General features: G+C 39.7%; 1 protein-coding gene across 1 annotated transcript in view; it reads left to right on the plus strand.

Moving 5' to 3' along the window:
• LOC134844473 (cadherin-23-like) overlaps nt 1–25,101 on the plus strand; it is a 108,120-nt gene that overhangs the window by 64,044 nt on the left and 18,975 nt on the right. The window contains exons 25-29 of the mRNA XM_063861175.1: nt 1,143–1,253; nt 2,174–2,282; nt 2,708–2,929; nt 7,349–7,478; nt 8,041–8,191. Coding sequence (XP_063717245.1) covers nt 1,143–1,253; nt 2,174–2,282; nt 2,708–2,929; nt 7,349–7,478; nt 8,041–8,191 — 723 coding nt within the window. The remainder of the gene's footprint in view (nt 1–1,142; nt 1,254–2,173; nt 2,283–2,707; nt 2,930–7,348; nt 7,479–8,040; nt 8,192–25,101) is intronic.

Genomic DNA, 25,101 nt, shown 5'->3' on the forward strand with positions numbered 1-25,101 from the left:
TTTTGTTAAAATTTATATTTGAGCACAAAAGCAAGTTGGCAACCAAAAAAGTGATTAAATAATTTTTACTTCAAATTTGTGTTTTTGCTTATGAAAAAATGCATATCATACAATAACAATTTTCATATATCAAAAATATATGATAAGCATTTTTTTGACCAAAATTAAAATCATGTTTTTGAGAGTCAAAATGCATTCTTTCAATAAAAATTTTTTAAACTCATGTAAACTCATCCAGAAAAATCGTTAAATTAATTTTGAAGATTTTATTTTTCTTTAGCAAATGCTTATCATACAATTTTCATATATGAAAATATTATAACAAGCATTTTTTGACCAAAATTAAAATCATGTTTTTATTGAGCAGAAAGATTCAAAAGATGGAAATAGAACAGAAGTATTTCTCTAAAAACATTTAATTTAGTTTTTAAGTTTTGTATGAAAATTGTATGATAACATTTTTCCATAGTCGCCATATATGAAATTTTATGATAAGCATTTTTCTTTTATGGACGTCAACCCGGGGAGTTCTGGTTACAATAAACAACAAATGCGTTTTCAGGAAGGGAACTGACTCAGGGGCGGATTTAGGGGGGCGGACGCCTCCCCCCCCCCCCTCACGGATTCGAACCCCTGCCGACCCAAAGGGTCCCCCCTTTGATACTTATTCAGAAATCCGTTTTTGGCCAACCGACCCTAAAATTTTTCTAAAGGCGCCTTCGCCGCCAATACATAATAACTTTGAGGGGGAGAGCGCGCCAAAAAAAACGCATTTTTTTTTGTCAAAATTTTTCAAAAAGTGCCCATAAACGGCTTTTTTTGACTGTTTTTTCAAAAATTTGCATGCGGCGCAGAAAATTTAGCCAAAATAGGGGCAAAACAGTGCTTTGGGAGAGCTCGAAAAATCAATTTGGTCGACCTAAAAAAAAGGTCGTCAAAATTTTCGAAAATTTTTTCAAAATCCGCCCCCCCCCCTCTCGAAAAAATCCTAGATCCGCCCCTGAACTGACTCGATTTTTAATACAACTCTAACAAAAGAAAAAATCACATCTTGGAGGAACGCCAAAACTAGGGCTAACATAACTTGCCGACCGGCTGTCCTGAAAGTGTTTAAGAGTTATGTTGCATCCGCTTGATTTCAGCTGGTGTTGGTTGTGCATGACGGGGGTACTCCCAGTCTCAAGGACGAGGTGAATGTGCGCATCAACGTCCTCGACATCGCGGACTCCCTCCCCTACTTTCCAGAAACACAGGTAGATAGAAACCCTGTCAATAAAAAGGTGTGAGATATGGCCTAGAATACACCCAAGATAAATTTCAAGGATTTCAACATTTTGTAGTTTTGAGCTGAAAAAATAAGGGCGCTTAGCATAGTGGTAAGGCGTTAACTTTACGATCGTCAGATCGCCAATCGATCCATTGTCATTGCTCTCACTTGACCCCTAGTTTCGACCAACCGCAGTCTGACCAATTTCGGCTGCAAAAATGGTACCACGTGAAAGTTCTAGATGCAATAAAACGGCGTTGAGTCGTCAAAAAAAGAGCTTCGCTCAATAAAATAACTCAGTCTGGAATGTGGAGAAGTAAGAAAAACAGACTACGCTTAGACAGTTTGGATAGCTTTTTATTAATCCTCTGCGAATCGCAGAGACTACAATTAAATTAAATAATGAAGAAACTAAAGTTGATCAGACCTGTTTCTGGCTTGTTTTGTTCATCATGAATGTAATTTAATCCAGAGCAACATCTGACGTTAAAAATGATCAAAAAATTGATATTACTTTGTTTTTGTATATAGAAAGTTTCAGTCAATGAAAACTGCAATTTTAATTGCTAAACAGTTTTAATTAAAGCAAAATAATGAAGCGCCTGATTCTAAATCAAGTTGAGAGGTTTCGGGGATTTCGGGGGGTTTCTGAACAATGCCATTTTCTTTCAAGAACCGCCGTTGGCGCTGAATTCTTTGCTGAATGTTTTCTTCCAGGATTTCGGGAAACTCGAAAAATTTCAAATGGTTGATCTAATGAAATCAGCAAAGCTCGACAGAAAACCGACAAAAAAGCTCGACAAACAAAAAATTAAAATTGTTGTCCTAAATTGAAGTTCATTAAAAATCAAAAAAAATGTCCCCGCAAAAAAACTTCTGTGCACGCCACTGACCTTTCTATTTTAGGTGAGTATGAGCGTGGCAGAAGATCAAGAAGTGGGCAACAGTGTCGGCAAAGTAGTGGCCGAAGACAGAGACACCACCGACCAAGAACCCATCCGGTACTCAATCATAAGTGAGTCATCATTGATGTCACAGCCACTAGCTTTTAAGTCATCCTCTACTTAGCAGCGGGAAACAATTGTGGTTTCCAACTTTTTAAATTAAAAAAAAACTAAATTGTAGATTTTAGGACGTCAGTTGCATTTTCGATAGAATCTCAACTCAGTTACCTTTTTTTTTTGTTTTGTATGGTCTGCCAGAATATACGAAGTGAAAGAAAAAAAAATTTTTTTTTTCAGCCTTGCACCTCAGCGTGGCACCGAAGCGCGTGAAAAAATTTATAAATGGGTGCGAGGGACAGCTCCATTTTTGTGCTTTTGTAAGTGGAGTCTGTGGGGCTCGAACCGCTACCCTGGTTTTTACGAGTGCTTTTGTATATACAACTCGGACCAAGTTTAGCCCACTAGATTGGTTTGCTATGATTAATGGTTTGTTCAGGAGGTAACGATGACAACAACTTTTCCATCGGCACGACCACTGGCATCATCCGGGTAAATATGCCTCTGGACAGGGAATCACGTGACGAGTACTGGTTGACAGTGGAGGCTTCTCAGGTCACAGAGCTGCCCAACCCAGAGTTCGCCACCCAGATTGTGATTGTGAGAGTCGCAGATGTTAACGACAACCCCCCTCAATTCTCAAAGCAGATATATATTACTGGTCAGTTCTCTTAGCATCGTTTTCTCGTTAGGCCATATTTTAAATTTTTTGTATGAGAACAAAGAAGATTTATTACGTTTACCAAGTCACAATGTAGAATATTATTGGTCGATTTAATTTTTTAAGCAAAAAAAGTCTTGAAAGTGTTCAGGCTTAAAGTCGATTTTATTTTTCGCGGTTTAAAACTTGATTTTTTCAGGCTGCAACTTTTTTTTCGATTGTGTTTTTTCAGAGATGTCCAGTTTTTGAGTATAATAAGTTGCAAAAAGTTGAAGCAAAGCAAAATTAATTAACGAGAGCAATCTGCCAGTTTTGAGCTATAATTAGTAGCAAAAAGTTCGGACAGACAGAATTAATTTCAATTAATTAAAATGAGCAATCAGTGCTTTTCGATGCTTTTTTACATGCAAAATCTGAAGCCGAACAACCTTGAATTTTTTGTCAAACCAAATTCAAATTGCGAGATTGTCGATTATCCGATGATTATGCTAGCCTAATTTTTAAATACTGCTATGAGCATCCAGATTTTGCTATAAAACATTTCGACGCTTCGGATGCAATTGCCCGCCGTGGCTATAGGTTTTGAGCGAAACTCGGATCTACTTAACAATCCCCCTATTGTATCTACTAAAGAATCTCCACCCCTGTAAGTAAAACAGTAATTTCGCACAAGAGCATTGTATGTAAAATGGGATGTTGATGTCTAGACAGTTGCTCTTTTTAATTAATTCTGTCTGTCCGAACTTTTTGCAACTCTCTATAATTTTGCATGCAAATTTGGTTTTTTGGTTGACCTTGAGACAGACTTCTTGTCTAAAAATAAGCTTTTGAATACCAAAGTTGTCTTAAATAGGTCATTTGCTCTTTTTATAGATCGTTTTTATAAAGAGAGTTGCAAAAAATTCGGACAGACAGAAATAATTAAAAAGAGCATCGTCCAGTTTGACCAATTTTTGCATGCAATTTTGTTTTTTGAGACATCGTTAAGTCACATGTTCGGGCTGATAAATTAGGTTTTGCATGCAAGACTTTCCAAAATGGGTCAGTTGCTCTTTTTATTTATTTTTGTTTCTCACACATTCATTTTTCTTTCACACAATTTTTAACGTTTTTAAACGAATGAAAAGATTTTTATTTCGAGATTAAAAGGCAGTCGAAACATTCAAGTGTTTGCCCTGATGCCAGTTGTCTTGTTTAAATTTACTCCCTAAGTCCATGAACTTGAATTTGATAGCTGTCAAGAAAAATGCGCAAATCAATTGGAAACATTATGAGAGGCAATTTTGCAAGTTTTTGCCTCAATGCTGCGATAACAGAATATTTACTAAACTACATTACAAAATCATTGGGTTTTTTTCCTTGCCTTGAGTAAAAAATCCTCAAAATGTCCTTTTTTGATCTGATCAAAATTAATTGAAATCTGACATCATTGAGATAAATAAAAACACGCAAATGGCAGAACAAACCGTGAAGTTCAATTATACCGGGTCCCAGCTTTCCATAACAGTTCTTATATTTTCCTAGTGTTTGTGAATGCTTACTTCAAATACATCTTCAAATAGACCTTAGAAAAAATAGCTCGATTAGTTCTGAAAGTACCGAGCAAAATAAGGTTCTTTTAAGGCAATTGGGTTCATTCGTGTTCGTGCTTGCCAGCCCCGGGAAGCAAACTGCTCATGGAAACAACTGGTGGTTATCGGTCTGAAGCGCATCAACCGTCAGGAAAATGGGAGATGACATATTTTGAGGCCGTTAAGTTGGGTGAGAGCGTGCTTAGAGGAGACGTCTCGAATCAATTCTACATCCTGATTTGATTAATTGCCAGTGCAAAGTTTAAGATTCAGTAGTTTGATTTTGATTTCCTTAAGGTGCTAGAACGATTCGATTAGAATAGCATGTAGGTTGGGTGTAAAAATTATTATTTTCTGGGAGTATTGGGGTACTTTAGTGTGGCATCTCCTAATTTGGTGTAATCCTTTGCGGTGGGGTCAGCAGTAATCAGATCTACCCCGGTGTATCCTGGGGATTTGAGTTTTTGGGTTGTTGGGCTGGTATTTGGAAATCCTATTGCTAGCATGATGTGTTCGCCGTTTTACTGTGACGGCTGCGATATCACCAACAGCTCATCAAATGAGGCCATTTCTGCCAACGTCACACGACGCATTGCCCAGTGCTCGAAGAAGCAAGTGTGTACCTTGGAGAGCCTTGCTGCGGCAAACGTAAACCATGGGGGTCACTCGGCATTTTTGCATTGCTCTTGCCATGTATGGATCCGACCAAGAAAGCCACCAGACAAGTGTCATTAGTAGTCTCGCAGGTCTTTGGATAGAGACGACTATTGTCACAATTTTTTGTGTTAATGGACACCAGGAGCGTAGGACTGACTGTGGTCTACAGAATGCCCTGATGATTGCGAAAACTGTTTGGGGGAAAGGGCTTTCCCGAAGTTGCCATGAATGGTAACCGCCACAATACTTTTAGCACTGTGGATCCTATGATGCAATCTTAGGAAGGGTTTTTACCCATTGATACTAAAAAAGGCTCGGATTTGTAAGGCGGGTAGCTAGGCAACTTGCTACGCTTTAAGAATAGTGCTTCTTGGTGAAACTAACTCTCAGTGATGGCCATTTATGGTTATGAGTATAGGATAGAGAACTTTCGCCCAGGAATAGGTATTTCGCCGGGCCTAAGGAACGAAAACATTTACGGGATAAATAAAATAAAGGTCTTGGGAGATTCACTGATAAAGTAGCAGGGTTAAGAGATTTGACTTGAACTGGCGGGCTAGAGTTGACTGATGCCAGGAGTAAGTTGAACAAATTGTGACACCTACCGCTTGCCTGTATCTAACATCCGCGACGAGATTGGTTAAAGAAACCGAACTTGTCACTTGTTGGTGTGGACAGGGGAGGGTAATCTGAACTAACCAGGGGAAAAAGTTAGCCAATTAACTGTTGCAGCATAGATTTAGACATTTAACCATAGTTACCAGAGTTGGTAAAAGTCAATTGCAATCAATTAATTGCAAATAATCAATTGAACTTTATCTGAAAAAATTTGATTGCGAAGTTTGTTAAACTGAAACAATTGATCGTCAACCCAGAAACTTGAAACAACTGGAAAACTGAAATGCTTTTGCAGACTTTTCTCTATAAATCCCATAAGCAAGAATTGGAATCCCATAAGAAAAAAAATTTTTGTAGCATAATGCATTAGCTTTCGTGAATAGTGATTTTTTCGAAGGCATTATGAATTTCACAAACGAATTACTTTTTGCGCTTGTAGAAGGGTTGCAATGAGTTCAAATTAATGATTTGGAACTTCTGCAATTACAATTAACCGATTGCACCGAACAAAAATTGATTTTGGGGGTTGCAATAAACTTTTGACCACCCCTGATGAGTAATGGACCCAATCTTGCTTAAAATAGTATTTGATGCAGGACAGTTATATTATTTTGAATAAAAAACTGTTCCTTAAGCCGCAACGCAAGTTAACAATAATACAATCCGCGGCGAAAAAAGTATAGAATCATTAGATCAAAAAATAAACTAAAACTCTCTATATCGAAAATAAACCTATAATAAGTATTTCTAGAAAACAGCAAAACTTTTTCGTAAATCAGTGAAAAAATTTTAAAAATCCTTTTGTAAGAATCGTGTTTAATTTTTATTACTTTAAAAAGTTGCATTCCAGTTTAAATTACCTAAGCATTTTGGCTTCTAAACATAACAGAACACCACGCATTCACTGGATGCTATAGCTGTTTCCAAGGCCAGTTTTTGGCCGATAGCTGTAGCATGTAAGCTTTCTAATGACTAATTTTTCAATTTGTTGTTCCGATCATTGAAAGTGGAGAGGAGCTTTGTATTCGGGTGTGTTTTAGTTTTTTCTTTTTGTTTTCCACGCAAAATCAGGTACCACAAATAATTTGAGTGATATATCATATTAAATACCTATCAGTCGTGATTCGAACCACATTGAAAAATTCCCAAAATTTTTTTCTAATGTCGAGAAAAGTTGGTTTCAGCGAATAAAGCAAGCGAGCATGCCTAAAACAGCTGATTTATACCTAATTTAAGACCTTAAAACTCAATTTTAAAGAAGTAAAACTAGCTTTTGGAGTTTTTTTAGCTTCATTTTGGGATTTTTTAAAGTTGTTCTAGTAAATTTTCAACAAAAATTTTTGTCCATTTTGCCTATATTAGTATGACTGTCTAATATGCCTAAATAATATTTTTACGTTCGGTCCTCCTTTTACTACACCAAGCAGAAAAAACTACACTATTTTGGAAAAAACTTTCTAAACCGTAGTTTTCTGAAGACTATGGTCGGAAAATTCTGTGCTACTTGCACAATAACCGGCTATTCTTGTTTTATTTATGACTCCATTGTACAATCGACTCGGTTGTGCTGCAGGTATCTCGGTGGAGACCCAGACAGACCCGGATGTGATCCAGCTGTCGGCATCCGATCCAGACACCGTGGACTCGGACCAGCTGCGCTTCCAAATAGTGGACACTCGCACACAGTTCATAGGCGCAGACGGGTTTGTATTTCAAAAAAAACTGGACGCCTGCTGGGTCGGATTTAGAAAGCGGTGGGGGATTTCGACTTCAGGGACTTGACATACTGACTGCCAAAAGAGTCACAACCTTGAAAAGAGCGCCCTTTTGGCAAAATTTTTGCAGTGTTTTGGGAGAGCTCGGAAAGTAAATTTGGTTAACCTAAAAAAGTCCCCCTCGAGAAAATCCGGATGTCTCTATTTATGTTTAAACAAGCCGACTTTCATATCATAAAGAGACATTTTTTGTAAAAGAGCTATTAATTTGCTTTCTTTTGCAATATACCATTGACGAAAACTGATGATGATTGAAGCCTCCGAGATTAAAATTGATCGGCTAGTTTGTGGTGGGTTTTGGTCTCGCTCTTTTTAACTTCGATAAAGCGACTATTCGTAGAGTGCGATAGTTCTTAACCATTTATATAAAGGCATGGGCATCCGCTGCGCTTAACTTCGGCCGAGAGGAACAATGGGCGTGAATAATCTCCATTTCGACGAGCTGTCGCCTCTTGCGTTTGCGGGCTTGGCCAGTTATAGTTTTTTTTAGGTTCGATCCAGATGAACTGTTCCGGATAGACGAGAGGAGTGGACTGATTGAGAGGACAGTCAAGTTTCCCCAGACCGTCTCGGGCTACATTGACCTCAGAGTGGAAGTGACAGACTCAAACCTCAGACACAAGGTCACCTGCGAGGTCAAGGTCAGTGGTCTGATTTTTAGACTACATTTTCCTGACACCCCTCCACACACACACACACACACACACACACACACACACACACACACACACACATACACACATATGTATTTGTACTATTTTGTATCATTTTGAGATATTCCCCCCTTTGTACTATTTTGAGATATTCGTTTTTGGCTGACGGACCCTAAAATTTTTCTTAAGGCGCCTTTGGCGCCAATATATACTAATTTTGAGGGGGAGGGGGGGGCCAAAAAAAGCTATTTTTTGGTCGAAATTTTTTTAAAAAATTTTGCCTTCGGCGCAAGAAGTTTGGCCAAAACACATTCTTTTTAGTGCTCTAAGAAAGCTCGGAAAACCAATTTGATCGACCAAAAACAAGCTCGACAACATTTGCAAATTTTTTTTTATAATCCGCCCCCTCCCCCTCGAGAAAATCCTAGATCCGCCCCTGTATATATATAATCATTATGCCGTTTTGATTTTGCCATTCCTGCCGGATGACACTCCCCCTGGGAATAAAATAAACATAAGTTTTTGGCTACCGTAGGATTTAAATTTATTTGAGTTTATTTAGTCCCCCGGTGGGACTGTTTTGTGTTTTATAGTCCCTAGCACTTTTAGCAATATCTTAAGGGTTCATCTTCTGATGTTTTTTTCGCCCTTGTCTTGGGTTGTCGTTTCTTCGTTTTCGTCGTCCTCCAAATTTTTAACGTGTTCTTCTGTGTTGTTCTTTTTCGTATCATCTTTTTGTGTCCTCATGTTTCCATCATCGATAAGATAACTAAGAAAACCTCTCTGTTTTCTCAAATTTTTCTGTTTGTATTGAAAGTTGGTGACACCAAATCCACTATGTCCACACTTTTTCCCTTGGGTTTTGGTTTTATAGCTTCTAGAAATTTTAGGCAAGCTTGGTATTCCGGAGGTTTTTTGTGGAAGCCCATTTAGTTACTCAGGCTTTTTATGCTTGAACTTTTCCCTTCTACTTGTTTGTCGGTCGGTAACTCGATAGCCAGTTGTTTCTTTTTGACCTTAGTCTCCGGTCGCTTTTGATTAGTTTCATCAATTGTACCGATTGGCACTGGGTCTCTCAACGCTCTTGCCAACGCCGATTGTCTGACTTTAGTGGATTTTTTAGTTGCTTCAGCCGAGATTCTCCCAATGAATTTACAATGTTGAGAAGCAACCGCTGTTTAATGGGGCTGATTTAAGGGGATAGTGTTAAAAAATTAGGATAAAACGTTGGGTTGAATAAGACTGTATAACTTAAACTAATACTAGTTTAAGACGAGGTTGTTTAAGATTCCTACAAGGTGGCTGTAGGCTTTTATCTAAGACTAAATAAAAGACTGTGGTATCTAACTAAGGTAAAAGATGTTAAAAAGGTTGAATTGGTTTCAGATGATTTGTTGCATATCGAAATTGATAGTGAACAAACTCCAAATCTACCAAAAGCCGTTGCGCTTTTGGCAGGTGTTTTTTAAATTGGTATGGTAAAAGGTCACAACTAAGTATAACTCAAAGGTTAAACGGTCAACATTAAATAACTCATTTTACATTCCCCGCGAAAATTTAACTATGATCTATACTCTTCGCCACACAAAGGAATGTTCTAGCGCTGGGATAAATGATCGGGTAGCTGATTAGGAAAAGCCCCGCAAGAGGGCCCGATGGGCAATAAGGTAGCACTATAGTGTAATACAGAGTATATGATCTATATTCTTTACCACAACAAGAAATGTTTTAGCGCTAGAATAAATGGTCGGGTAGGCTGGTTAGGAAAAGCCCCACAAGAGGGCCCGATGGGCACGAAAGTAGCACTAAAATGAATAGGTCATATAATTATCCAATGGTGACCCCCAATGGGTGAGATAAGGATTTAGCAGTAGATGAAAGCGTGATTATATGGCTCAATTTAAGCTTTATAGTGGTACCAGAAATAATTCAATTTTAGCGTAATAGGCCAGCATTGGAAGTTTGTTTTTAGCTCTAAATGCGCTTTAATGTTACGCGAGGCTCGACAGTACACAAAATCTAAGTTACTAAAAGAGTTTTGGAATGTCAAAAAGTTTCTGAAAGTTTTTATGGTAAGGTTACTGGACTTCAATACTTCTAACTTGCGTCCCGATTTACAGCTCTATTAATCGTCCATCTCTTTAACTCCTCGAGCGTCATTGGCCGTCCTAAGAGTTCTATCGCTGAGATGATAGAGGAAGTATTTAACCAGTCAGGATCGAGTACTTAAGGTGAAGATGTTGGTTCGGAAGTTTCGTAGGGTAGGCCCGATGGGTGGAATTTGGTAGTGCAGACCTTCGGACTGAATGTGACCTTCTTGCTTGATTTACTTTGATTTGCTGCTACAAGGGACTTTGTATCACTTGGGTACTCGAAGCTTTCTTGCCAACGCCGATTGTCTGACTTTAGTGGATTTTCTAGTTGCTTCAGCCGAGATTCTCCCAATGAATTTACAATGTTGAGAAGCAACCGCTGTTTAATGGGGCTGATTTAAGGGGATAGTGTTAAAAAATTAGGATAAAACGTTGGGTTGAATAAGACTGTATAACTTAAACTAATACTAGTTTAAGACGAGGTTGTTTAAGATTCCTACAAGGTGGTTGTAGGCTTTTATCTATGACTAAATAAAAGACTGTGGTATCTAACTAAGGTAAAAGATGTTAAAAAGGTTGAATTGGTTTCAGATGATTTGTTGCATATCGAAATTGATAGTGAACAAACTCCAAATCTACCAAAAGCCGTTGCGCTTTTGGCAGGTGTTTTTTAAATTGGTATGGTAAAAGGTCACAACTAAGTATAACTCAAAGGTTAAACGGTCAACATTAAATAACTCATTTTACATTCCCCGCGAAAATTTAACTATGATCTATACTCTTCGCCACACAAAGAAATGTTCTAGCGCTGGGATAAATGATCGGGTAGCTGATTAGGAAAAGCCCCGCAAGAGGGCCCGATGAGCAAGAAAGTAGCACTATAATGTAATACAGAGTATATGATCTATATTCTTCGCCACAACAAGAAATGTTTTAGCGCTAGAATAAATGGTCGGGTAGGCTGGTTAGGAAAAGCCCCACAAGAGGGCCCGATGGGCACGAAAGTAGCACTAAAATGAATAGGTCATATAATTATCCAATGGTGACCCCCAATGGGTGAGATAAGGATTTAGCAGTAGATGAGAGCGTGATTATATGGCTCAATTTAAGCTTTATAGTGGTACCAGAAAAAATTCAATTTTAGCGTATTAGGCCAGCATTGGAAGTTTGTGTTTAGCTCTAAATGCGCTTTAATGTTACGCGAGGCTCGACAGTACACAAAATCTAAGTTACTAAAAGAGTTTTGGAATGTCAAAAAGTTTCTGAAAGTTTTTATGGTAAGGTTACTGGACTTCAATACTTCTAACTTGCGTCCCGATTTGCAGCTCTATTAATCGTCCATCTCTTTAACTCCTCGAGCGTCATTGGCCGTCCTAAGAGTTCTATCGCTGAGATGATAGAGGAAGTATTTAACCAGCCAGGATCGAGTACTTAAGGTGAAGATGTTGGTTCGGAAGTTTCGGAGGGTAGGCCCGATGGGTGGAATTTGGTAGTGCAGACCTTCGGACTGAATGTGACCTTCTTGCTTGATTTACTTTGATTGGCTGCTACAAGGGACTTTGTATCACTTGGGTACTCGAAGCTTTCTTGACAACGCCGATTGTCTGACTTTAGTGGATTTTCTAGTTGCTTCAGCCGAGATTCTCCCAATGAATTTACAATGTTGAGAAGCAACCGCTGTTTAATGGGGCTGATTTAAGGGGATAGTGTTAAAAAATTAGGATAAAACGTTGGGTTGAATAAGACTGTATAACTTAAACTAATACTAGTTTAAGACGAGGTTGTTTAAGATTCCTACAAGGTGGTTGTAGGCTTTTATCTATGACTAAATAAAAGACTGTGGTATCTAACTAAGGTAAAAGATGTTAAAAAGGTTGAATTGGTTTCAGATGATTTGTTGCATATCGAAATTGATAGTGAACAAACTCCAAATCTACCAAAAGCCGTTGCGCTTTTGGCAGGTGTTTTTTAAATTGGTATGGTAAAAGGTCACAACTAAGTATAACTCAAAGGTTAAACGGTCAACATTAAATAACTCATTTTACATTCCCCGCGAAAATTTAACTATGATCTATACTCTTCGCCACACAAAGAAATGTTCTAGCGCTGGGATAAATGATCGGGTAGCTGATTAGGAAAAGCCCCGCAAGAGGGCCCGATGAGCAAGAAAGTAGCACTATAATGTAATACAGAGTATATGATCTATATTCTTCGCCACAACAAGAAATGTTTTAGCGCTAGAATAAATGGTCGGGTAGGCTGGTTAGGAAAAGCCCCACAAGAGGGCCCGATGGGCACGAAAGTAGCACTAAAATGAATAGGTCATATAATTATCCAATGGTGACCCCCAATGGGTGAGATAAGGATTTAGCAGTAGATGAGAGCGTGATTATATGGCTCAATTTAAGCTTTATAGTGGTACCAGAAAAAATTCAATTTTAGCGTATTAGGCCAGCATTGGAAGTTTGTATTTAGCTCTAAATGCGCTTTAATGTTACGCGAGGCTCGACAGTACACAAAATCTAAGTTACTAAAAGAGTTTTGGAATGTCAAAAAGTTTCTGAAAGTTTTTATGGTAAGGTTACTGGACTTCAATACTTCTAACTTGCGTCCCGATTTACAGCTCTATTAATCGTCCATCTCTTTAACTCCTCGAGCGTCATTGGCCGTCCTAAGAGTTCTATCGCTGAGATGATAGAGGAAGTATTTAACCAGCCAGGATCGAGTACTTAAGGTGAAGATGTTGGTTCGGAAGTTTCGGAGGGTAGGCCCGATGGGTGGAATTTGGTAGTGCAGACCTTCGGACTGAATGTGACCTTCTTGATTGATTTACTTTGATTAGCTGCTACAAGGGACTTTGTATCACTTGGGTACTCGAAGCTTTCTTGACAACGCCGATTGTCTGACTTTAGTGGATTTTCTAGTTGCTTCAGCCGAGATTCTCCCAATGAATTTACAATGTTGAGAAGCAACCGCTGTTTAATGGGGCTGATTTAAGGGGATAGTGTTAAAAAATTAGGATAAAACGTTGGGTTGAATAAGACTGTATAACTTAAACTAATACTAGTTTAAGACGAGGTTGTTTAAGATTCCTACAAGGTGGTTGTAGGCTTTTATCTATGACTAAATAAAAGACTGTGGTATCTAACTAAGGTAAAAGATGTTAAAAAGGTTGAATTGGTTTCAGATGATTTGTTGCATATCGAAATTGATAGTGAACAAACTCCAAATCTACCAAAAGCCGTTGCGCTTTTGGCAGGTGTTTTTTAAATTGGTATGGTAAAAGGTCACAACTAAGTATAACTCAAAGGTTAAACGGTCAACATTAAATAACTCATTTTACATTCCCCGCGAAAATTTAACTATGATCTATACTCTTCGCCACACAAAGAAATGTTCTAGCGCTGGGATAAATGATCGGGTAGCTGATTAGGAAAAGCCCCGCAAGAGGGCCCGATGAGCAAGAAAGTAGCACTATAATGTAATACAGAGTATATGATCTATATTCTTCGCCACAACAAGAAATGTTTTAGCGCTAGAATAAATGGTCGGGTAGGCTGGTTAGGAAAAGCCCCACAAGAGGGCCCGATGGGCACGAAAGTAGCACTAAAATGAATAGGTCATATAATTATCCAATGGTGACCCCCAATGGGTGAGATAAGGATTTAGCAGTAGATGAGAGCGTGATTATATGGCTCAATTTAAGCTTTATAGTGGTACCAGAAAAAATTCAATTTTAGCGTATTAGGCCAGCATTGGAAGTTTGTATTTAGCTCTAAATGCGCTTTAATGTTACGCGAGGCTCGACAGTACACAAAATCTAAGTTACTAAAAGAGTTTTGGAATGTCAAAAAGTTTCTGAAAGTTTTTATGGTAAGGTTACTGGACTTCAATACTTCTAACTTGCGTCCCGATTTACAGCTCTATTAATCGTCCATCTCTTTAACTCCTCGAGCGTCATTGGCCGTCCTAAGAGTTCTATCGCTGAGATGATAGAGGAAGTATTTAACCAGCCAGGATCGAGTACTTAAGGTGAAGATGTTGGTTCGGAAGTTTCGGAGGGTAGGCCCGATGGGTGGAATTTGGTAGTGCAGACCTTCGGACTGAATGTGACCTTCTTGCTTGATTTACTTTGATTGGCTGCTACAAGGGACTTTGTATCACTTGGGTACTCGAAGCTTTCTTCCAGCAGGTACACTGTTGTGGGGTGCGATGATGAGGGTGGTGTCAAGGTTTGCAAGTCCACAACGTCAACATGATGGCTCTCCATTTCGACCGAGGTTGCTTCTATCGTAGGGTAGGCTGGGGGAGTATAAACAGGCCTAGATATTTGCTCGTCAAAATTTTCGTCAGTTAGGTCTACTACGCTGGTAAACACTCTTTCACCCAGCATCTTTGGGGGCTGTCTGGATCGCATAGGTCTAGTATTCTGTCGGGTAAAAATCTCAGGTAGTTTCTTCGCGGGCGGTGATTTCACCGGAGATGACGCTTTCCTCTTAGCTGTACCGGACAGTTTCGGTTTTTTGTTGATAGGGACAGGGTCTATTTGCTGATTCTCCGCCTCTGACTTAACGACCGGCTCGTCGCTCTTCCCAATCGGTTCCCCTCCAGGATTTCCGGAGGAATCGGCGCTTCTTGATTAGCTTTCTCCGCCTCATCATAGCTGCGGGACAAACGAGAAACAGCTGCGGGGTCACCTGTGGGTCCGCACCATTGTCGCCTGAATCCAGATCGATAAGCGGACTCTTGGTCATCTCTGCTTTCTGTTCGGTCTGATCCGTGAATTCAGCCTTAAGATCTGTCCGGTCTAAAGTTAAATGCTCTTTTGGTTTTACAGGGTCATCTGAGGTTTTGTTCATTAGTTCTTGTAATGGGATTAGGTCGCTAGCATTGTCGTCTGATAAGTCTTCATTTGGGTGATTCGTCGTTCTAGTCTCGTTTTCACAAATTTTACGATGGTCGGGTTTACCCGACGGGCTTGTCACATGGTCGCTCTCAAGGCCTATTGGAAATCTTAGTCTTTTACGCTGTTCTTCCTCCTCTCTAAGTAGAGTCTCTCTGGAGCTATTCATGGCCGCGTTCCGCCTCGCTATATCGAGCTCTTCGAATTTTGACTGAAGATTCCTTTTTTTTTAGTCGCTCTTGAACTTTTAAAGCCGACATTTCTTTGCGGTTTCGCAGTCTTCCTCAGTAATTTTGTTGCGTCAAATTTGACAAGTTGGTCTCTTTTTCTCGGACTAGGTTTCTTCATAGTGGATTGTCTTTTGATAGCTAAATCAGATTTACGTATTACTTTTCCGTTTTTTAAGGTAATTGTGTGGTCTGACTCCCTTACAATTTCATCCTTGAGTTCTCTATAGAATGGTTCACTCTTCGATCTTTCTTGAACTTTTCTATAAATAGTGGTCTTACCCGGCGGGTTGTTCAGCACTGAATCCTTTATGCCCAAGGCATCTCGTTTTTCTGCCCGTGAAAGTACTTTTACTGGGGAGCCAGCACTGGTTGGAACATATCTCACTGCGTTTGAGATATCGTCAGAGGATGATGAGTTTTCGTCTAGGTCTCCGTCTTCTACATCGTCAGGGGCGTCCCAGTCATGTCTTCGTTCTCGACTCATAAGTTTATGACACTTATCTATGCATAACAAGGTTTTGTTCCAATCAAGGTTATTTGAGGAGGGTGACTTGGCCAAATTATGCCAGATGGTATTTGGGGATCTACCGAAGTGTGCTTCAAAGGGAGAACAGTTTAGCGACTGTTGGGTTACCGTTCTTAGGCATTTTATTATCTTCAATAGTGCAGATTCTAACGATGGTTTTGGGCGTTCTTGTGCCATAACCAGGAGCCTTTCCTTAATGGTTCTGATTAAACGCTCAACTAATCCGGTGGCTCTATGGTCACCCACTGGGCTAAATATAACTTTTATGTTATGTTCATAGTAAAATGTTCTGACATCTTTAGAGATAAAACCAGATCCCTGGTCTGTTCTGATAGTTCTAGGTATCCCATGAAGAGCTATGTATTTACTAAGGAAGTTAATGTTGGATTTTGCCGATGTGCTGGGTGTTATTTGAGCAGATGGGAATTTTGAAAATCTATCCACGCATACCAATATGAATTTTTTTGTTCCCCATACTAGTGGTAACGGACCGGCGAAATCTAACTCCATTTCTTGGTTTGGTTCTTTGACCGTTGGGAGTTTTCCTAAGGTATTATGATTTGAAAGAGGTTTCAAGTTTTTACCTGCTTTAACGCACTCGATACAATTTTTGTTGTGGACTTGGATTTCACGAAAGATGTTTGGCCACCAGATGTAATGAGTTGCCAGACTCTTCCTTGTAAACTGGCCTGGGTGAGCCTCGTGTAATCGGTAGAGCATTGTCCATCTTAAGCAGGCTGGAATAACTAATCGATTGTCTAAATAAAGACATCCTCCGCTAACGTGTAGGTTATTTAAGTACGATTTATAGTAATTTCCCAATTGTAAAATGTCTTGTTTGCGGTCTTCCTCAATTGCTTTGATTATCTTTTTCAGTACAAGATCTAGTTTTGATTATAATGACATGAATTTTGAATCAAATATTTCTGGCCAAGAGAAAGGGAATATGTTAACTGTTTTCTTCTTAATAGGTGATCTTTTTACGAGATTCTCTGACGGGTTACTGGTACTTGGTGTTAATGTATCCATATTCTTTTATAGAATAGTCTTGTTGTTCAGTAGGTTCTAATTGTTCAGCCATATCTTTCATTTTTTTTAAAATTTGTCGAAAAATCATTGATTTTGCAGGCTGAGTCACACTCTTCTGTACGCGAGTGAGAATTTTGGCACACTGAAATGTTAGAATAGTTAGCTATAGCTTGGAAAGTTTCAGCGGCGTTAGCGATTCGTTTCTCACGTTCTATTTCTCGACTGGTCATATGATCTGTCGACTGGCCAATCGTATTGCAGTAAGTGACGTCATGCGCTAGGAAATGTTGGGAGAATTATTTCTCATTTGCGACCACGAATTTCTCGGCATCAAATGATCAAAAACTAGGAGTGTACTTATATGATTTACCGATGCGATAACGAATTTTTTGTCGTCAAGAGAAACTGGTACGGGTTCACCCGATGGGTGTCGAGATAGATAATCAACAAATCCCATATCTTTACCCGGTAAATGTTCGACTGTAAAGTCGAATGGCAGTAATTTGTCCGCCCAACGGGTGAGACGTGATTGGGCCGTTTTAGTATATTTTTCATCTCTCAATGCTCCTATTAAGGTTTTGTGGTCTGTTAAAGTTGAGAATTGTTTGCCCAATAGATAGTTTTTAAAATGATCTAATGCCCACACTAGCCCTAGCAATTCAAGTTCGTTGAGACTGTATTTTAACGCGGCTATGTTCAAAAATCTGCTTGCGAACGCTACCGTCTTCCAATTCCCTCGATGGTCTTGTTCGATGGACGCGCTCAATCCTAAATGTTAGGCATCACATTTCACTCGGGTGTTCAGTTTTACATCGAAATGATGGTTCGTTACTGTGTTGCAAATTTCTTTCTCGATTTTTTCAAACGCTTCAGCGTGCACCGTGGACCATTTAAATGGTTTATTTTTTTGCATCAGTTCTCTAAACGGTGCTGATAAGGACGCTAAGTTTGGTATAAACTTGTTGAACTGATTAATCGATCCCATTAGTGATCTTATATCTTTTATACACTTTGGTTCTTTCAGGTTTCTGATTGCGTCCGATTTGTGTATTAATGGTGTCGTCCCTTTTTCATCGATTTTAAATCCCAACCTTCTATGTTGTGAGTCAAGAATGTGCATTTTTCCCATTTTATGGCTAATCCCTCGTCGTCTAACGTTTTTAAAACGTTAATAACTAGCTTTTTGTGTTCATCCTCGCTACCCACGGTGGCGATTAAGATGTCGTCGAGGTAACAATGGGTATTTGGTAATTTTTCCGTCAGACGGTCCATTATACGCTATAATTCATTAGTCATATCGCCTAGCCCATAAAATCCGGTTTTAAAACGGTAGGAGCCCGTTACTTCTCCCCCCACGATGTTAAAATTACATTGGTTACTTGCCTTTTTTGAGAGCGGTATTTGGCTGTATGCGTATTTTAGACCAATCAATGAGAACCAAATGTTTCTTTCGTCGTGACCGCTAATCGTTACTGCTGCGTTATCAATTAGTTCAAATAGGTTCGGCAATTTATATCTATTACGGAATATCTGTTTGTTCAATAGTTTCGAGTTTAGTGCCAACCTAATTGATCCGTCCCTTTTAGCTGTAATTACGATAGGGGAGATGAAACAATCTTCAGAGCATCTAGACAATTTTTCACTGTGCCCGTCTCTTAGGAGTTGGTCGATACATGATTTGACTTTAGGGAGAAGGTGGGTCGGAATGCGTTTTCCCTTTACCTGTTTCGGCTTTAATGGTTCATTAAAATAAGTATTAACTATAAAATTCTTTGATCTACTGGTTTTTTTTATGAGGTCTGAAAATTGTCTTGATATGTATGTTTTAAACTCACGTTGGTTTTGGTCTTGTTTTCTATCCGATGCAAATCTTATTTGATTAACGTCTATCCCGATGGGTGATGCTTTCTGAATTTTCCGAGACTCTGACCCGTTGGGTGGAGATTTCTGTAGTACTAATATTCCCAGATTCGGCAATATATCGTTTCCGAGGAGATTTTATTCTGCTCCTTCGGTGATGAAAAGTTTCTGATCGCTAGGATCCCAGCCCTTCGATCGAATTCTCACTCGAACTCTTCCAATAATGTTGATTGTGCTGCCGAAGCCTTGATACGCCTTCTTTATTATTTCATCCACAGGTTCTAACTTTAAAAATCTATCTCGTATCTTCAGTTCATGTAGTAGGTCTTTTTTCATGAATGAAACTGGGCTTGCTGAGTCAATCTGGATTTCAGTACAGTAAGGGTTGAAATTTCCCAAGGATACCTTCAACGTCTTATTTAATTCTAGTCCTTCGAGGTTAAATACAGTTCTCACTCCACGTTCTATCTTGTCTTCTACTGCATTTATTTGGCTGTCCGTGTCTACCGCTAGAACTAGGAAGTCGTCCAAGTTGACTTCAAATCCGGGATTTTCTTGCGTGTTAGCCCGGGTATTTTCGTTTTCCTGGGGTACTTGATTTTGTTCAACAATGTTTGTTTGTGTCCTTGCTGAACTCCTGCAATGTTTAGCAAAGTGACCTTTACGTCCGCACGTATTGCAATTTCTTTCTCTGGCCGGGTATGTAGTTAAGTGTCCTTTTTTGAACTGCTGGCCACAGTTGCGGCACTTGTTGTTTTCGACAATGTTTAGGGTTGGTTCATTCTTTACGTATTGAGGTCTCTGTACCGCATTGTAGGTTGGGAATTTTAGGTAATGTTGATGGATTTTAGTTCCTTTCTCGTGAACTAATACATAAGATAGTACATTTTCTGGGGTCAAGTATTCTATACATAGTTTCTTTTGAATCTGGACGTTTCGCATATTTGTGATGAAAATGTCTCTGACTAATTCTGACTCGAGTTCCCTCAGTTTGCAGTTTTTTGCCAATTCGGAAAGTGTTTCGTAGAATTTCCCTAAAGACTCATGTTCTTTCTGTTTTCGGCCAAAAAATTTAAATCTTTCGTATTTAGATTTGCAGTGACCGTAAAGGTAGTTTTGAGTAATTCCCAGAATTCGGCAAAATTAATGTCCAAAATTCTTTTACCAGGATTTTTATGTGAGAAGCATTTCTGTCCTTCTTTTCCGAGTGCTAGGTATAACTGTGATTTTAACTTCTTGTCAATATCTCCGATTTGAAGTCCGTTGAATTTTGCGTTGTCTTCTGTCTTCTCCTTCTCAATTCTTCGTTGTAGTTTTGTATAGCTATTCGGTGATGTTCTTCTTTTTCGGCCCGACGGGCTTGATCAACGGACGGGTCCGGTGGTTCTGAAATGGGGTAAACTAGCTCAGTTCTTACCGGTGGGTTGATTACATCTTCGATGTCTACGGAATCCTTCGCGATAATTGTTAGTTGAAACTTTTCTGACCACCTTTCCCAATCGTGTTGGCTTTCATTCGATGAGTTGTTCCAAAAAAACTCTAGTTCTCGTAGGTTCGACTCGTTTGACTGCGCCATGTTAAAAAATTAGGATAAAACGTTGGGTTGAATAAGACTGTATAACTTAAACTATGACTAGTTTAAGACGAGGTTGTTTAAGATTCCTACAAGGTGGTTTTAGGCTTTTATCTAAGACTTAATAAAAGACTGTGGCATCTAACTAAGGTAAAAGATGTTTAAAAGGTTGAATTGGTTTCAGATGATTTGTTGCATATCGAAATTGATAGTGAACAAACTCCAAATCTACCAAAAGCCGTTGCGCTTTTGGCAGGTGTTTTTTAAATTGGTATGGTAAAAGGTCACAACTAAGTATAACTCAAAGGTTAAACGGTCAACATTGAATAACTCATTTTACAGATAGATCCACATTTTCTATACTAATCGTTTTAATCCACATTTTCTAAATTAATCGTTTTATTACAGATTTTACAGATTTTCTTGTCTTAATCGAATCTTAATGGACATTATTAATCTGGATGGTAATATTTTTACCAAGTTTGCCTCCCATTTGGGCTTTCGTGGTGAGGACTAACCCTCAAAAGAAATTATATGAAAATTTTGATGCAGTTTTCTTGAAGCGATTTTAACTGTTCCTAACTGAGTTCTTAAATTATTGTTGACTTGCTTCAGAAAATTGTGCAAAAAATATTTGAACCTAAAAGCTACATTTGAGCAAGGTTTCCTCATTTACTTTTCATCACCACGCAAACCTTTTGGTCGTAAAAATTAGAAAGATCTCCTGAAATTTTTTTGCGGTAAGCAGCCCTTCTCAATTGACTGAAGATTAATGTAAAACCGACCAATTTTTTGTTGAGCAAAAAGCTTAGCTTGAATTTAACAGCAAAACAAAGCAATCGTTAAATTAACTTATAAATTGTAAAAAGTTACAATATTGATCGTTTAACAACTCCAAAAAGTTTTATTCAAATAGAATTTGGTAAGATTCAGATCTGCTTTGATAACTACCAAAATCCATCCAAATCGGCCTAAAATGTTTTTAGGCACTAAAATGGATCTAAAGTTTTCCAAAATTTTTCAAAATAAAGCCTCTTGCTTAAGTCGGCAAAATGATTATGTTGAATCAATTCAAATAGATCAACAATCAATTTTAAGTCGGTTTTATTTGAGTCAAGAGCGGGAAATCAAATTCTCATAGAAAACTCGTGGAGCATCGAGTTGGCATCATCAAAAGCGTTTTCAGTGGTGATTCGAGTTTAAAGGAAGCGTTTCAAAAAAAAATTTTCATTGTGTTTCAGAAAGCTTGCTGCCATATTTTACTTAACAATATCTTATAATTGAAGCATTTGAAATTGTTGCTCCGTATCCCCCCTATGCTCGCTAATCTCCAAAACTGATCCAAATTTGTTAAATTAAAAAGAGATACTTTTCAGGCAAATAGATAAATTTCGGCATTCTCTATCGATCAAAAACATCATTTTTATAACATCATAACTTTTTATCATCTGTTGGTTTTTGGTACAAATTGGCGCAAGCTAGCCACAAGAACCGGTTGGTAATGTCCTTGAGACAAAATGCTCTTTTTGGCGGTCAGTCTTAATCAAGGCTGAACCGAATTAGAACCAAAAAACAGTTAAAATAGGATGTAACCCCCGTTTTTAGTATATTAATACATGGGCAGGTGGAGGACTCGAACCTACGTCGACTGTGATGTAACGTTACTTTGTCTTAGTCCGCTTGGCCAGCTGTGCTCATTTTATATGCATCTATACTCTTGTTTTGCATTGCAACATCCTCCCCCCCCCCCTGAAGAAGGAAGAACCGGAGCGAGCTTAACGGTCGGCCGCGTGACTTCACGGGTTGCGGTCCTGACAAGGGCGGATCGGGCGCAACCGTCCTGTCCGTAGTTTAGCTTGACGATTCGGGCGAGAGGGCAGTACGCACGCGGACTATCGGGCTCAATCACCCACACGAGATCGCCTGTTTTAAGAGTGAAGTCAGAATGAGTGTGCCACTTGACACGCTTATTCAGCGAGGGAATATATTCTCGAAGCCAACGAGACCAAATCGCGTTAGCATATGACTGCTCTCGCACGTAAATTTTCTTGTGATCGAAGTGCTCCCCGGGTAAAAGCGAAGGAAAGCTTGTGGCATGTTGTCCAAGCAAAAAATGGTTTGGGGTTAACGCTTCTAACTCACGTGAATCGGTACTAACGGGAGTGATTGGCCTCGAATTCAAATCCTGCTCAACTAAGCAGAGTGTTGTTCCTAACACCTCTTCAGTGACTCGCCTACTGCCTAGGATATTGTACAGCACGCGCTTCACGCTTCGGACGAGGCGTTCCCAGGAGCCGCCATGATGGGGTGCGCCTGGCGGGTTAAATTTCCAAGTAACACCTTTGTGTGCGAAAATGGTCGGAGCCATGCCATTCCAGCTCTTGATGCAGGCAAGTAATTCCTTTTCCGCACCAACGAAGTTCGTGCCGTTATCCAACCAGATTGTGCTTGGCGTACCACGACGCGCAATAAACCGTTCAATGCCCATGACACAAGAACTGGTGTCCAGAGATGGTACAATCTCAAGGTGTACAGACCTGGTGGTGAGGCACGTAAAAAGAAATCCCCATCTTTTTTCAGTGCTTCTGCGAACCGGAACGTAAAGCGGTCCAACGTAATCCACACCCGTATGATTGAAGGGTGGTTGCTTATATCCGAGACGTTCGACAGGTAAATCGGACATAATAGGCTGGATGGTACTTGCTTTGCGTTTACGGCATGTTACACATTGATTTTCGATAGACCGAAGTAGTCGACGCAACCCAAGTGTTGCATATTTCATATTTAAAACGGAGCGCATGTAACCTAAACCTTGATGAAAATGCTTGTGGTGGAGGCTGCGGGCCAACAAACGAACTAGGGTATGTCGGGCGTCGAGTATTATTGGATGCTTAGTATCAAACTCGGTATTAACTAAGCGCACAATCCGTCCGGTGGAAGGAATGATACCAGCGGGACCGATAAATGGCGAGTATGTGGCAATTTTACTACTATTCTTAGTAGATTTGCCAGCGGTGAGTGTTTTTAACTCAACCGGGGAAGGATTCCATCTGAGCAAGATGAATCAATTTGCTTTCTGCAATATCAAGTTCAATGGGGTCGGTGATTCGTAAGTCCTTACCACGAAAATGCTTATGTGAAGGCAACATCCTCAACATAAAAGCGACTACTCGTTTAAATCTTGTAAAGGAACTGAACCTTTCCCAATTGAACCCGTGTTCGGGATGTTTGATGGATGTGACATCAGTGACGAAGGAAGATGATGTCTCCAAGCACTTATCAACATCACAAGAAGGACCCTTCAAACGAATTTTATTGATTACACGTGCGTCCGGTATAAACGGCCAATCACTAGTCCTGAGGATGCTCGGACCAATAACCCAGCTGCTATCTTTGAGGGCTTCCGAAGAAATCCCCCGCGTACCGGTATCAGCTGGATTATCGCCGCTCAGAACATGGTGCCACTCATCAATAGTGGTCGATTCGAGGATTTCGCCGACACGATTAGCGACGAATACAGGTAAATTTTCAGTGGAGTTGAGCCACTGCAAAACTGTTGTACTATCTGTCCACATGTAGACATGATTAATTGAGACGCTAAGGGCGGTCAGTATATCAGCTTTTAGTCGTGTGGCGAGCAGAGCAGCTGGAAGCTCTAGCTTCGGTATAGATAGCGCTTTCATGGGCGCAACGCGAGCTTTACCAAAGATGAAGGATATTTGAGTTTTATGCAAGCTCGCGAGTCGCGCACGCAAAAATCCAACAGCACAGAAAACGTCCTGCGAGCTATCACCGAACATGTGGAGCTCAATTTGATCAACAGGTTCTGTGAAGTAACAACGGGGAATAGTCAATTGCCCTAAGAGAGGGAGACCGGAGTGCCACTCGAGAAACTTATCTCTTATGTCTTCTGGCAATTCGTCGTCCCAACTTTGACCACTGATTTTCCAAATATCTTTCACTAAAAGACGGGCCCTAATTGTATATGGAGCTACTAACCCAACAGCGTCAAACACAGAAGAGACGAAACTCAAGACGGTTCGTTGAGTTATTGTTTTATCGACAGGACGATCCACGCCTCTGCTAACAACCAATGCGTCTTTCACATGGTCCCACCTATGACCTAAGACGTGTGATGATTGTTCGGCACCGTTATATATTTGCTTGATGGGTGAAGACGAGTTTTCGGATTCCTCGGGGTTCATTGCTGAAGTGATTTCATCAGCATTACTGACAAATTTAGTCAAATTAAATCCTCCCAATTCTAGTGATGAAATCAAATCGCGGCTAATTTTAATTGCTTGGGTAACGTTCTCTAATGAATCCAAGTAATCGTCCATATAAAATTTTTCATTTACGACTGAGGCGGCCTCAGGGTATGTGGACATATTATCAGTTGCTGTTTTTCGCAATGCGAAATTGGCGCATGTAGGCGAATCCCGTGCGCCGAATATATGGCGAGTGTACTGATGAACTACCACATCAGAAGTGGTATTCTCCCACCACAAAAAACGGAGCGAAATTTGATCGCGGGCAAGGACTCCTTCCAGGAGGAACATACCCTCTATATCCGTGGAGACGGCGTACTTGTGTTGACGGAATCGCAAAAGTACAAAAATTAAATTTTGGAGCAGGTCCGGACCCACCAATAAGGACTTATTTAAGGATGTTCCGTGAAATTTAG

Source organism: Symsagittifera roscoffensis, chromosome 4 (genome assembly GCF_963678635.1).
Source record: "Symsagittifera roscoffensis chromosome 4, txSymRosc1.1, whole genome shotgun sequence".
In the NCBI taxonomy this organism is placed as follows: Eukaryota; Metazoa; Xenacoelomorpha; order Acoela; family Convolutidae; genus Symsagittifera; species Symsagittifera roscoffensis.